Here is a 16,300-nt window from a genome sequence, read left to right on the forward strand (position 1 = left end):
GGATTCTGGGATTTATACCCATTATTCCAAGGGTGAAATCTACTTACCTTCCCTACCAGTTCGGAAGTGCACTTGCTGCGCACCTGCGCACGCTTACCTTGTCACATCCAATTTTTAACCCTCTGCGCATGCACAGAGGGTCAAAAACAGGTTACTTCCTGGTTCAAAACAGGAAGTAATGACGTCTGGGTGGATGGGCAGAGCCTTGTGCTTCCCTCGCTACCAGTTCGCCGAACCACATGCTGCTGCCTCTACCGGTTCGTGCGAGCTGGACAGAACCGGTAGGATTTCACCACTACATTATTCCATTACCTGTGTTCTGCAATGAGCAAGAACAGATTTTAACCATGTGATATCCTTCCAAGTATTTGAACATTGTTATCATTCCTTTCATTCAGTCACCTTTCCTCTAAGCTAAACATACCCATCTCCCCTTCACAGGAGAGGTTTCCGTTTCACAGGTCTTAGTTTTTAACTATCCTAGTTGTTCTTTGAAGTTATTCCATTTTGTTCTGAATATTTAAACTGCAACCCCCAAAACGGAAACAGTACTCAAGATGGTCTTTGACCAATGAAGAATGTCATTTAACAATTATTTCTCATCGTTTGGATAATTTACTTTGGTTGAGGCAACCTCAAATTTTGTTTGTCTTTTTTGACTGCATAGTTGGCTCATTCTCAAGTTGCAACTGCTTGGTATTCAAGCATATTTTTTTCTGAAATACAATTGCCAAGGCGCATTTCTCCCATTCTACATTCCATTTTATTTTTATTTCTGTTAATTCAGCCCATTTCTCTCTTCTTAATTTTATTTCTGTTTTCTATGGTAATAGCCAATTTTGTGTTACCTACACAAAATTAGTAAGCATTCCCTACACCCCCATCAAAATAATAAAAAAGGAACAACAGCAAAGAACCAAGGAGATAAATGCTTTAAATACCTTTCTCCAATTTGATCAGGAATCACTGATGCACTAATTTTTGAGCCAGCAATTAATCCTCATGTTATGTAATCTATTTTATAATCATCAATAAATCAAGACATGTATCTATTAAGAAAGTTGTCTAATCAAACGATATGCTCAATTTAGCAAGATTGTCTGTGGCATTCTTTAGCCCCCTATTGCTGATTTTGAAGATGGGGATATTTGCCCTCTTCTGCCATTTGGCACTTCACCATTTCTCAAAGATAATGCATATCAATATAGGTAGCTCATCAGCAAGTTCCTCCATTATCCTAAAATGCAATTATCACCGCTTTAAGATACAGTGCAATTCCTTGTACTGTTCTACTGTTTTTGTTCCTTTGGGAAAAAACCTACATTCTTCAACTGCTGCATTCCAGTCAAGGAAGTCATTCTGCTATTATTCCATTATTACCTCTTCAATCAGCCTCCTTCCCCTCCTCACATTTCTATACTCCATTTTCTTTACTTTTGAGCCTTATTTTAATTATCAGCCTATGGTTGAGGAAGCCATATATGAGCAACATTTCCATTTTGCAAAGTGTGAACAAGTTTTTATCTAAGCTCTTTCCTTCGGGGTCTTTGTTTATAACCTCTACAGCGTAAGTCACTCTTAACTGTCTTCGGCCAAAAAGCACATATTTGGCCCAAATACGTTCTTACTATTCCTTGTGAGGACAACCCATTTCAGGCTAACCCATCATCTTCTACATCACTGAGAATTTATGGTTCCAGACAGCACATCTTTTGATAGGTTCTATAAAGCGGTGGCTCAGTGGCTAAGATGCTGAGCTTGTCTATCGAAAGGTTGGCAGCTTAGCAGTTTGAACCCCTAGTGCTGCGTAATGGGGTGAGCTCCCGTTACTTGTCCCAGCTTCTGCCAACCTAGCAGTTCAAAAGCATGTAAAAAATGCAACTAGAAAAATAGGGACTACCTTTGGTGGGAAGCTAACAGCGTTCCGTGTGCCTTTGGTGTTTAGTCATGCTGACCACATGACCACGGAGACATCTTTGGACAGCACTGGCTCTTCGGCTTTGAAACAGAGATGAGCACCACCCCGTAGAGTCGGGAACGACTAGCACATATTTGCGAGGGGAACCTTTACCTTTCTAAGTTGTTCTCTCATATTCCAGATCTTCTGGTGGGCAGCACACATAATGAGCTGAAAGAGTGGTTGGTAGGCATTCATTAAAGATCCTAGTAGTAATCAGCCCCCAACCACCACAGCTCTTCCTTTAGTCTTGCAGAACATAGTTGTAACTCTGCCTTTTGAGGATCCACTGTCCTGTCTCCTGTTCTGCAGTGTTTCTTTCTTCTAAATACTCAGAGTCTGTTTCACTGCAAAAACCTGAAAACTGTTTCTAGTGCGTAGCAAATGCAGAGTATTAATAAGGGAGAATATTTGTAGCTCAGGGTTGACATGAGGGGTCCTTGGTGCTCTCTGAGCTTGTTTTCTTGCAGATGTTTCATTACCCATTACCCATAGGCAGTGGTGGAATTCAAATAATTTAACAACCAGTTCTCTGCCCTAATGACCAGCTGGGTAGGCATGACTGGGTGGTCATGTGACTGTGGGCGTGGCCAACTCAACTTCACTCACATTGATGGGTACTTCGACTTATCGGTTACAATGTAATAAGGGTTAAGCAGAGAGGCAGTTTCTGTAAGCAGGGCAATAAAGATTAGGCTAGAAACAACATCAGAATGTTTCCTTCCTGCCTTCCTTACAGGATTAGCCCTATAAAGTGGAAAAAAAACAAAATAAGATTTCTTCCAATAACCAGTTCTCTGAACTGCTTAGAAAGTTAACAACCGGTTCTCCCGAATAGATGCGAACTGGCTGAATCCCACCACTAGCACTGATGATAGGTAACATCATCAGTGCTAGTAAGGAGTGCTATTGATGTTACTTAGTTTGGATAACGAAACGTCTGCAAGAAAACAAACACGCTCAGGAAGCACCAAGGATCCCTCAAATGCAGAGTATGTTTGATATCTCTTGATTCAATCTGGGTTTGTTCCTCTGTCTGATTATCTTCTGAGCAAAAGTTTTTCCCATTGCAAGTCTTCTGCTAAAGAATCTTTAATTGAAGCAATAAATCACTGAAGGGCAGGGATCGCGGAGGCTCACATGGCAAGACTATTGCTGAGCACATTGTAAGCCGCCCTGAGTCTCCAGAGAAGGGCGGCATATAAATCAAATTAAAAAAAAAATAATAAAATAAAAAAAAGACGCTGAGCCTGCGCTCTGCTGAGGTCGGCAGCGCGGTGGCTCGATTCCCGTCAGCGAATAAACAGTGTAGGGAAAAGAAAGCCTCTCCTGATTGCCTACCGCAGGGGTGGGCAAATGTGGCTCTTTTACAACCTGTGGACTTCAACTCCCAGAATTCCTGAGACAACCCCTGGCCTACTGGCATTCAGGCATCCCGCAGGTAAGATAACACCGCCCAAAAAAATTCTTTTCACACAGGCAGCTAGTCACTTTGGTGATCCCTGGCTAACACGTGCAATACGCTAAAACAAAAGCAAAAGAAAACAAAAACCCTGAAGGGTGAAAATTCCCTACTCCATTATGGCCTTTTCCTTCAAGGGAATGCTATAAGCTTGCATTGGCTACAAAACATGTCATCTTATTTTCATGCTGCCAGACAATGCCTCAAGCATTGTGAATCACAAGTACAGATTCCTTTCATTTTCATTTTTGCCTTTTATAAGAGCAAAAAGTTATTTTTTCTTGTGCTATTCTCAAACTTACCAAATACAAACTCCTGAAACAGATGGAAATTTTTATTATAGACTGCATCATTGAAAATACACTGCCTAACAAAATCCCTATTCAAACAATGAGCCAATAAATGATAAACTATAATATGATTTTCAAGTTACTCTGTAGCATGAAATAACAAATTCTTTATCTACATCTCATAACACTTTACCCACATTTTCTTTGGTTAAGATATCGAAGGTGTGATTGATTTTGTTGTGATTTAGTATGATATACAAATCAACCCCAAAATATAAACCACAGTTTACAAGGTACATGATATGAGATCAGACCTCACTGGTGGCGCAGTGGTTAGAATGCAGTATTACAAGCTAACTCTGCCTACAACCTAGAATTCAATCCTGACAGGCTCAAGGTTGACTCAGCCTTCTATCCTTCCGAGGTCAGTAAAATGAGGACCCAGATTGTTGGAGGCAATATGCTGATTCTATAAACTACTCAAAGAGGGATATAAAGCACTACATAAGTCTAAGTGCTATTGGTGGTAGTAGTAGTAGTAGTAGTAGAAGTAGAAGTAGAAGTAGAAGTAGTAGTAATTACTAAGATTTATTATGGTCACCTATACCAAAAGACTATGGGTGACTTAAAATTTCAAAATGTCTATTTTCGGAACAATTTCAAACCATACAACGAAAACAGTTATAAACATGACAAATGTGATCATCAAACAATTACACAGTATGGCTGCATAAAAGAAAATCAAAGCAATCAATTTTTTGTTCTGTGTTCTCTTTAATTTTATTTCACTTTTTAAATCAATCTTTCACTATACGACAACTCATTCCAAATAAAATGTTATGGTAAACACAGCCAAATCTTTCTCCCTTGAATGAGAGGAATGTGAATGTCTTAACTTTTTACTACTAAAAGTGGGATGTGGACATAATATTATTATTATATCAGTTGCATTCCCTAGCACAGATAGAATTAATATTTTTTAAAAAAATTAGTAAGGTGTTGTTCCTTAATAGCAACATGAAACCAGGTCACTATCTTATACTTTCTTTGATTGATTATTGACATGTGAACCTGGAACATGAGGAGGAATCTTCATGGCAATTATATAAGAGAAGACCATTTAATATATTTATTTCAACTTCTATTTCAGCAAAATCCTAAATGATGTATTATTCTAATGCTCCTAAAATTATATAAATTTAAAATAGTAGTAGGCTTAGTTGTGTTATTTGACCTATTATTTTCCATTTTCCATTTTAATTGGTGGTCATAGATATGTTTCCCAAAAAATATCAGTCTTCAATTACTCTAGGCAATATTAAATATATTAAATATATTAAATATATAGGAATATATATATATATATATATATATATATATATATATATATATATATATATATATATAAATTTACAATCTATTAGTAAAAAAAATAGTTATAATCACTTTCAGCACAGATTTAGAGCTCAATTTAAGCCTAGGCAACCCTTTCTTATCACTTGATATAAAATCTGCAATTACAATAATTCTACTGACATTTTTACACTGAAGACAGTTTTGAAATCCAAACCTTAACCAAGAAAGCATCCAATGGATGTAGACTTTTGTTAAGTGCCTGATTCTAATTGTTGAACAGATTGAACAAATCATGGGCTGTACAGATCTACTAAACACTATAAGAGTTTCTTTATCCTCCAAATTGCTTCAGTGTTTTAAAACCAATAAAAAATGGAAATATTGAAGAAAAGACATAAATAAATACCAAATTGGCCATGAAAGCAGTTGTGTTGTATCACACTGGAGAGAAAAAAAGGAATCTGTTAACATGTTAATAAAAACTCACCCCCAGAACCCCAAATTTTTCACAACAGCTCCAACCACAGACAAAGTCGATTTCAAAGTTGTGATTAAGGATGACGATGGCACTCTCACTCCCAAATTTGGGCTTTGGTTGTTGATCCAAATGGAGGGTACAAGTAGTGCCTGACCACCATTCCAGCAACACCACCAACTCTGGAACAAATAACAACAAATGATTAAATAGACATAGTACCTGTCAACTTAAATAAACACTTGCATTGCTACTGCAAGGAGGCAAGAAGTGTGCCATTTCAATATTCCTTCCGCTGTGCTTATGGTCACCTGAGGTTGGGCAGGGGAAAAATGTGGACTTTTTTTTAATATTGGGAGACTTAAGGAGCAAATTGTGCGCTTTATGCACAGCATTTGAGACTCAAATTGGATTGTCAGCTTTCCAGTGGATGGATGGATGGATGGATGGATGGGTGGGTGGATGGGTGGATGGGTGGATGGAAGGAAGGAAGGAAGGAAGGAAGGAAGGAAGGAAGGAAGGAAGGAAGGAAGGAAGGAAAGAAAGAAAGAAAGAAAGACTTTGCTTTTTTTCTAAAGGTAAATGAACATTGGACTTACTTTGAACGTTCTTTCTATGTGCGCTGCAGGAGAGTCCAAGCATGGGTTAAATTCGTCTGATTGGTCAGAGACTGAGTTGGAAATTCTTTGGCCACGCCTCCTTCTCCTAGCCAAGCCTCAGTTTTTTTCAATGAAACCAGGAACAGAAGAAGACATAATCCAATCGAAGAATCAAACTCACCTGGACCCCGGACCACAACAAGCCAGGGTGGGATTGGACTCTCCTGCAGTGCACATAGAAAGAATGTTCAAGGTAAGTCCAACGTTCATTCTCCTGTGCGCTGCTTGGAGAGTCCAAGCATGGGCTATACCCAAGCTAAATTGTTACAGGGCGGGAGACAGATTGGTCCCTTGGCCGGCAGGACTCTCTGCAATACACGTCTCCCGAATGCTGCTTCCGCAGATGTGTACTGGTCTAATTTGTAATTCCGCACAAATGGAGATGGAGAAGGAGAAGCCCAAGTGGCTGCAAATTTCCAGAATTGAGGCTTGTGTAGCCCAGGCTACTGTAGTGGCGGCACTATGGGTAGAATGTGCCGTGATGCGACAAGGCACGGGACAGGTCTGTTGTTCATAAGCTAAGGCAATGCAAGCCTTGAGCCAACATCCAATGGTGGATAGTGATACTTTCTTCCCCATAGATATGGGCTGGAAGGATACAAATAAGGATTCCGTTCAATGGAAAGAGGCCGTGCGTTTAATGTACCTCTTTAAAGCCCTGCGAATCTCCAAGGTATGCCAGCGTTTTTCACGCAGATGTCTCGGATTGGGGCAGAAGTCTGGTAGAATAACTTCCTGTGCCCGGTGGAACCAGGTATTTATCTTTAGCACAAACGTCGGGTCTAAACAAAGAATGACCCTGTCTCGGTGAAAAATGCACAAATTCTGGCACACCTTTGAATTACATCAACAAAAAAATTTGGTGAAGGAATAACTTCCTGGTGGTGACTTGCTCTGTAAATAGACTAGCACAAAGATCCTGAGATTCCATAGTATCTACAGTGGAACTCTCCATCTGCCCCATATTAGCAGTCATTTTGGCCTTAAGTAATAAGGTTTTAAAAAGATGGGGGCGGAACAAACCAGAATAGGTGGGCTTATCTGGGACAATCCCCTCATCACCTGAAAATTATAAATCCCCTAGTTCTTCCTCTCCTTCCAGCAAAGACTCACTGTGAACAGAAGCAGTGGCATGATGTGATTCCTCAAGATAATCTCTATTGCCATGCAAGGGGTGATGCAGAGGTTCAGGCCTTAAGGGTACTGTAGGTAAAGGAGCCATCAACCCTCTTTGTGCCAGTGCCTCATCAATGCCTTGAGTAATAGTTTGCACAATAGCATAATGTAACTCTGCCACCTCCATAGGGACAGAGTCCAGCTGCTGTGGGCATAAACATGGCAGATGGCACAGAATGCCCTTTGCCAGGCCCCTGCAAGGAACCTGAAGTAGACTGAATAGGGGTCTGCTCAATCCCTTCCTGAAATGGAACAGCATGAAAACCTGACTCTTGAGGCATAGTAGGAGGCCAGTTAGGCTGATCCTCCTGCACATTTTGCAAAGCCGGAGTTAAGGGTTTAGTAAGCCCACTCTGACCCCTAGAAAGCTCTGGGGATTTAGGGGCCCCAGCCTGTTGCTGAGCCTTTGCAAAATGCTTCTCTAAGGCCTTTTGCCTTCTCTGAGCATCTTTTTCAGCTGCTGCAGATGATAATTTTGAATGCTTGGCTTGGGTGCTAGTAAAGGCTTTGTTAGAACACAATCCAGGCTTCTTAGCTGTAGAACATTCAGCCTGATGCTGACTGGTGGAAGATCTCTCAGAATCACTAGTATTTGCCATTATTGTATTAAGGATTAATATATAATATATAATTGAGCTGTGGAGATAAGAATGCTAGGCAAGCCTAGACAATTACTCACTGCACAGTCCAAACCTTTAGAAATCACGCCAAACCGGCAACACAGTTTGTTAGCATGTGAAATTGCAAACAGTAACAGCAGCAGCAGCAGTAATAATCAGGGCATTTCCAGTGCTAAAACAGGTGCGAGACTGGCAACATGGCCACAAACGCCACAAAAACATGCCTAAAAACCAGCAACATGGTTTACTTGCGTGTAAAGTGCTCCTCAGGGATGTCCAGGCCCGTTAACGAAGACCACTTGCTCCAAATTGCTGGCAGGCCGATCGGTTTGCATTTTCTAGCTGCTGTAAAACTGCATAAAAAATGGCCACCGGCCACAAAATGGCAGCTATCAGCCTTCCGATCAGTACGCTTCTCCTCAAGCCACGGGTCTCAGCTGGCACCCAATTGGGGAGAAACTGAAGCCTCGGTTCTCCCAAATGCCTATTATGCTCGCCTGTGCCTCTGCCACCTCTGTTGGCAATTTTCTGGCCACGTGGCAATGGCCGCTTCAATAGCGATCCGATTGCTATCCCTCAGAGCTCACAGCACTGACTCACTCTCCACGCTCTATCTAGCCACCCAGGCCTCAATTTAAAGAGGTTCTTTTTTTTTTTAATATCCAATTTCTCCTAATTAATTTAATTTAATTGCAGAGCCAATTCAAACAAGTCTCTCTTCCAGACTGAGTTGAAAAAAACTGAGGCTCGGCCGGGAGAAGGAGACATGGCCAAAGAATTCCCAACTCAGTCTCTGACCAATCAAACAAATTTAACCAGTGGTGAAATGTAAAATTTGTTACTACCGGTTCTGTGGGCGTGGCTTGGTGGGGGGTGTAATATGACTGAGTGGGCGTGGCCAACTTTTTTTTTTGAACTTTTAAAACTATTTTTTCTACAACCTCTTCAGCCGAAGAGGTTGTAGAAAAAATGCTTTTAAAAGCCTCTGATGGTCCCAGCTGAGTTGCGCGATCATCAGAGGCTTTTTTTTTACTTTTAAAAGCATTTTTTCGGCCAAAGAGGTTGTAGAAAAAATGCTTTTAATTTTTTTTTAAAAAGCCTCTGATGATTGCGTGGCTCAGCTGGGCATTGGGGGGGCAGGGATTTTTGCTACCGGTTCGCCAAACCACCCACCTCCATCGCTACCGGATCGGGCGATCAGGTCCAAACCGGGAGCATTTCACCCCTGAATTTAACCCATGCTTGGACTTTCCAAGCAGCGGACAGAAGAAAGATAGAGCCTCCTTCAAGTCCAGGTTGATTCTTGGCAATTTGACTCACAATCTTCTTTGCACCAATATTTGCTACTACCTTTTTTTGTGATGCTTTAAAACTTTGCAGAATTGCTTACAATCCTGGTAAAGAAAGGAACAGAAACAAAGTGACAACTTTGATCATTCAAAAGCTTCAATCTGATAAAATATTTTGGAGCCAAGTGAATGATCTCTGGGCTTCCATGCTTCCTTTTCAATGAATCGTCTTCGGCATCAAGAAACAGTTTTCTTCTTCCCTGAGACTAAAATACCTGCCATTATCAATGGAATTGACAAGAAAAGGCCTTTTCTTGTCAACTCCATTGATAATGGCAGGTATTTTTTAGTTTGTATGGGTTATATGAAAAATTTACCATTTTTCATACCCTATATTACCATATATTTGCATCCTGCTAACAGAGGCACAATAATGTAAAAAAGACAAAATGGTTTAAAGGTAAAATCTTATTAACTATTATGTTAACATATCCACCATTGGGTTGTTTTAGAAATTAGACTCAAACATCTTCATAGTTCTCCCATGTGTTGAATGAATTATTGAGCTGAACTCTTGTTATCAATTCATTATCCATTGGTCAGAGCACATTTATGAAAAGCTGAAAATAGAACAAAGTATCCTGCAAAAGACACCAAACTCATTTCCTTTATCAATGATGACCTGGGATGCAGGGTAAGACCAAAACAAAACAATCCAATCAGAACACATAGCAGGCCTTACAGCAAGAGCAAATTTAAAACATAAGATTTCATGATTTGTTCAGTCAAATGCACATTAAGCTAAAAAAGGATCAAAATAATTAGATTTTAGGCCATAAACTATGAAAATCAAGAACAGTGGCTAGGCAACAACCTTAAAACACTGAGCCAATGAAGCACAAAATCCAGGGCTCAAGGGCATATTTAAAATAATTTTGAAATCATGTGTTGCCATGATTTTAGACTGAGATGGATAGAGCCCCTTATTGGATATGTCATGTCTCTCTTTGTCTGCGATTTGTATTGTATAGAATGACTGGATCCCCTTTTGTTCTGTTTTGCATTGTTTTTTTTAATGTTTGTTTATTGTTTTTATTTTAGCATTATTGGCTGAGGAATTCTGTGTCAGGCACAAAGAATCAGGATCAATCATAAGGTTGCAGCATAGAACATTTATTCAAGTCTATACACAAGAATCTTGTCAACTAAAGTTCAAGACTAATTTGCCATTAGATAAAGTCAAAGGAATTCAGGAGGGGTTGGACTCGGAGCGCTTGTGGGAATGTAAAGACTCTAAAATAATGACATGCTTAACACCCTCCCCCAGCTCTGTCTGCTCTTCTACCTACATTCTGTGAGCTGAAGTCCACACAACTTTACCACTGCCATGTTTGAAAATCCCTGCTCTAACAGAATGTTCTCTAAGAGCAACTCATTAACTGAAGCAGCTGCTATCACTCTTAACACTTATACTCTTTCAGACCTCTGTGGTGCATTGACACTTCATTGTCTTCTATTTTGAAATTCAAACTGGCTCAGCTTTTAATTTCTGGACTGACCTACTGGCTATTTTTCTGTGAGTCCTTTTAGATCTCAGGCTAAGAATGCTTTTATCCTTCCCAATGCCAATCCCACTCAGAACAGAGGAAAGAGGAGAATTAAGTATGTTGCCAATGTTGCAAATTATATTCATTATATTACATCAAAAAAATTAAGTGACAGTGTATTCAATGTGACACTCACTTTTCATCAATTTATTCTGTCTGGAAAATTCACGCAATGTCAGAAAAAAATATTTTCAAAAATGATATCTGATTGATAGATGATAGATAGATGATAGTTATAGATGATAGATAAATAATGATTGATATAGATAAATAGACAGACAGACTAGAGAAGGGATTCATCTAGCTAAAATATGCTTGTGCATATTTGCCTGAGCATCAGCATTTTTCTAAGAAAAATTACTATTTTGTGCTACAAATAATAATTTGGTGCTTTGTTTTTAAGCATCCAGTGAGAGTTTAATAATCTTTTTGGCATTCTATTCAAAACAAAACCGGCAAAACAAATACTGCAGCATGCAATGTTTCTATGCAAGGTGCCAGACAAGCATTCATATCTTCCTCCACAATATCCCAATTCATTTTCTTCCCATCTGTTTTTCCAGGGTTATCCCAAAGTCAGTCAACATTCTGTGCCTTCCTTCCCACTTTAGCTTTCTTTCCTTAAGCATTTTTGTATGATGACATCATGTCTTAGGCATGAAAACCACCTGGTGACTTTGGGCCAGACACTCTCTCTCAGGGATGCTGAAGTATTAGACATGTTTGTCGCCTTGAATTATTTATAAAAACAATAAAGACGGGATATAAATAAATAAATCTTGAGGTTCCCCAATACCTCTGTTTTGTGTGCATATATACCATTCATGATATAAAAGTAAGAGCCTGAATCTCGGAAAAATGACAGATGCTGCTTTTGTATCTGGGAATTCAAATTTGGATGGCCTGAATTTTTTTTATCATAAACACCACTTGATAATTTTAATTGGAGGGAAATATATAGCAATTCTCCTTGCATTCCCTGAGTCTCAATATTCTCTTTCAGTCTTGGAAGGACAAATATAGAGAAGAAAATATCAATGTCCATCTCAATTTCTTTCTCAACCATGGAAAGCAAGGGGGAAGATAGAAATTTTCCATCCATTCCCGCAAACTGTTCACTGGAATATCAAAGGTATAACCACTACTGCTTGATTTCTTGGAGACCCCTATCTCATAGCCTTCCAGGGTAAAAGAAAGGAATTTTCTATTAACTTCTTTGTGGATCAATAAGCTCTATCCTGATACTGAGATGTGATGAATAAATTAAAGGAATCACATGTTAATTCACATTTTTTCATAAGAATGCAAAAGGATATCCCTCTTAAAACGTTGGGTTTACTATTTATTTTCTCTGCATCACAGACACAAAGCTATTTGTTCAGCTTGGATGGTTCTGTGGCTTACAGTATGCAAGCAAAAAATTCACACAGAAGAATATCTTAATTTGAACCATACCTTTTTGTTATATAACACTAGGCCAATCCTAGCACAGATTGTAAAAGTACAACATGAGATCCTGTTTATATGTGGATCTTACTCTTCTTTCACTTTGTTTTATTAATCATTTTGTGCTGAACTGTTTACATTCTTCAGTGGTGTGTTAACATTTTGAAATTGCTTCATTGAACTTGCCACACCATAGATGCTCTTTCCCTTTCCTTATCAAGTAGGTTTGACTATGTCCTATTTTTATTTTTTTTTTAATTTGATTTGTATGCCACCCTTCTCCGAAGACTCGGGGCGGCTTACAATGTGCTCAGCAATAGCCTTCATCCTTTTGTATATTTATACAAAGTCAGCTTATTGCCCCCACAACTGGGTCCTCAATTTACCTACCTTAGAAAGGATGGAAGGCTGAGTCAACCTTGAGCCTTGGCGAGATTCGAACCCTGCAGTAATTGCAGGCAGCTGGTCTTAATAACCAGCTTAATAACAGGGTGCCTTAAACCCCTGTACTACCAAGGCTCTATTTGAGCCCAGTTAATGGGGAATTTGGGAGGCATGAGGGTTCAGCCATTAAAGAAGCTGAGATTGTCATTGGTTCCAGAGCCAAGGGTTGTGCAATGGGACAAGATCCAGTAACTTGCCCCAGCTGCTGCCTACCTAGCAGTTCAAAAGTATGCAAATGTAAGTAGATAAATAGGTACCATCTCTGTGAGAAGGTAGCAGCATTTCGAGCACCTTAGTGTATAGTCATGCTAGCCACATGACTATGGAAGCGTCTTCAGACAAAACTGACTCCCCCGTCTAAGAAACAGAAATGAGCATCACTTCCTAGAGTCAGACATGACTGGACAGGGGAAACCTTTACCATGGAACATGCAATCATACTTTACGTATTTTAAGCAGAATTGGGGATTTAAAAAAGAAAACCTGTACACTGCTGAGAAATGAACTTGTTTGAAGTGGCAAAGGAACTGACAATCAAAACAGAATAACGTTATTTCAATTTGGAGACTTTCAAATTACTTGAAAAGTATTTACAGCATCAGAGCTTCTTCCCCCAAAATATATTCCAAGTAACAATACAACTTAAAGTGTTGCATGGATGGTGCATCTCCACAATTTTACGAGTTGTGTAAAGTCTGCACAGTTCATGGGGAAGGGAGATTATGTGTAACTTGATTAGCTATGAGCTAAAATATACAGCCATTACTTTCAACAGTGAGGTTCTTTATAGTAAAAGACAGTGAAATTCATTTGTGCCACAATGTTCTTGTCAATCAAAATAAATTTTTAAGGGACTGCTACAACAGAACAAAAGGAGCTCTAGATTTCTCTCTTAAATCAAGTAACAGGAATAGAAGAAATTAAATTGTATCAGCAATGTACTGGAGCTTGTACAACCATTGCTTCCTTATTTATTTATTTTAATTTACTGATTCTATTCACTATTGATTACCAATAAATTGCAAATAAATGAAAGGAACAGATGAAAAAAAATTCAATTAGTCAGTGAAACATAAGATTAGTAGGTTCAGATTACTCCGCAATCTTAGAGCCATATTAATTGCAAATCTCTTGGGCTCATGTCTACTGACAATTGTTTATGCCAAGTACCTTCACTATTATCCAGGAAGAAAACAACATATAGCAGAACTTCCCACAAACAGTATCTATTGGGAGTGGGCAGCCATAACAAATATAAGTAAATAAATAACAATAAAAGTGTCACATTGTAGTTAAAAAAATCCAAATACAAATTTGGATAGCCTTGTCTTCTTTTTAAAATATACCTTAGATCAGGGGTCCCCAACCTTTTGGACCTCAGAGACCACTAAATTCATAATTTTAAATCCCACAGACCACTAATATGATCTGCCTAATGACCGGCTGGGTGGGTGTGGTAAGGTGGTCATGTGACTGGATGGGTGGGGCCAACTTGATGTCACTCACATCAAGGGGTGTCTTGCCGGCCTCTACTCACCCCTCCCCTCCAAACCACTCCTTGCCTGCCCACCTGGGCTCCTTAGGTCCCAATAGGAAGCAGTTGTTGGAGCTATGTGGCCACCACGAGAAAGAGTTGGCAAAACAGCTGGCTCAGTTCAAATTGGATCTGACAAAGAAGGAGGCTCAGCAGAAGCACCTCACTGAGGACTAGGAGCATAAGCTTTCCAAGCAAAGGGAGGACCTGCAGGAGTGCAAGTCCAGGTCCGGCACCTGGAGGCTCAGCGGGCTCAGATGGTCAGCCAGTTCCAGGCCATGATGCAGTCCCACTGGAACAAGGCCCTCTGGCTCTTTGCCACCAGCGGCACTTCCCTCCAACCTTCGCCCAAAGCCCCACACCAGGAGGCTGAAGCAGACCCCAAGTCAGAATTTCTGCCCCCTCCAACCCACACAAAAAGACCCCAAACGGGGAGACTCTCTGTAGCAACACAAGCGTTCATTGCACGTATCTGGCCAGGGGACATAGTTTGAGGACCCCTGATTTAGTAAAATATAAAAAATGCAAATAATTTTTCTGCGGACCTCCAAAATTTTCTCGTGGACCACTAGCAGCTTACGGACCACCAGTTGGTGACCACTGTCCTAGATCACGGATGTCAAACTTGCCATGTCACATTGCCATCACATGAGGTTTCATGACATTTCCCCCATTTGCGGAGCTGGGGTGGGCGTCGCTTACACATGACGCATCCAGCCCGCCTGCCGTCAGTTTGACACCCCTGCCTTAGATGTATACTTAAACCACGCCTCAATGTATCTCCAGAGCTCTTCCACAGCGGAACCAATTCCAACAACAAGAGCAATGCTGGGCCTGTGAAGAACGCAATTTTCTGACAGTGAGAACTTTCACCCCATGGTGAAAAGCCTCCCACTTCCTTTCTCCAAAGTCAAGGAAGCTATGGTGTCACCATTTTATTTTTATTTGAACAGAGAAATATCACTGAAGCTCCCACTCTAGGGAGTGACTCCACAAAAACAAAAACAAATAGGGGGAAGGGAAGCACTGTCTGGATGCTTCTTCTACTGGTCAGTTAGTGTTGTGGCCTGTCAGCAGCCTGTGCAGCTAGTAGCTGATTCCGACAGTGAGGAGGCTGGTGTGGTGCTGCGCCAACAGCCTGTGCAGCTGTCACTCGAGTCAGACAATGAGGAGGCTGGAGAAGATGTGGTGCCAGAGGCGGGGATTCAGCCAGGGCCTTCAGAACCTCCAGAAACTCCCATAAGTAAAGAGGAAGAAGAGGAGGAGCCTCTTCTCGATGCACGGGCGCGCAGAGCTGCCAAAAGACTGGAGTAGCTATTCAGGAAGAGATCTCCTTGAGAGTAAGGTTTGAGGCTAATTGGCCACTCCCTTAGCCTATTTAAGGAAGGACGACGATTGAGGGAATTTTGCAGGGAACAACTTCGTTCACTCTCCTTCATGTCTTGATCTTAGTTCTCTGCAAATTGCTTCTGGGCTTTCTGCCAACCATAGTAAGATTACGATTATTTATTCTTTGGATTCTTGTAGGCTGTTAAGAAAGTTAATTAACAGCCTTTGTTTGAAAAAGACTGATTTAATTTAGTAAACTAAGGTTTGTACAGACTTTGTGTGTGCTGGGTTCTTTGGGGTCCGTAGCTGGGGCAGAACAGTTAGTGTCGGCAGTGCTCAGCTCGTAAAGGGTACTAGAAAGTTACAAAAATAGCATCAGTGATGACACTCACAGGTCTTCTGAACTTGAATGATTATGCAACTGTATATCACAGTATATCACAGAAGTGAGTACAGCCCCTCACATTTTGTAAATAAGCAATGTTGTCACATTAAAATATATGCTTAAATATTTACAAAATGTGAGGGGGTGTACTCACCTGTGATATACTGTAACCGTTTGTACTATTATTGCATTAAAAAAATTTACAAAATGACTAAGAAAAGTCAAGATAATTTATTATAGCATCTTTCCTAAACATTTATACTTCTGCGAC

At 40.2% G+C, this 16,300-nt stretch overlaps 1 protein-coding gene across 3 annotated transcripts in view; it reads right to left on the bottom strand.

Moving 5' to 3' along the window:
- Positions 1-16,300, bottom strand: part of AGPAT4 (1-acylglycerol-3-phosphate O-acyltransferase 4) — a 58,384-nt gene that overhangs the window by 26,302 nt on the left and 15,782 nt on the right. For all 3 annotated transcript variants that reach the window (XM_060692309.2, XM_060692310.2, XM_060692311.2), the window contains exon 3: positions 5,553-5,722. In XM_060692309.2, coding sequence (XP_060548292.1) covers positions 5,553-5,722 — 170 coding nt within the window. The remainder of the gene's footprint in view (positions 1-5,552; positions 5,723-16,300) is intronic.

Source organism: Pantherophis guttatus, chromosome 1 (genome assembly GCF_059756535.1).
Source record: "Pantherophis guttatus breed Tessera chromosome 1, ASM5975653v1, whole genome shotgun sequence".
Taxonomy (NCBI): Eukaryota; Metazoa; Chordata; class Lepidosauria; order Squamata; family Colubridae; genus Pantherophis; species Pantherophis guttatus.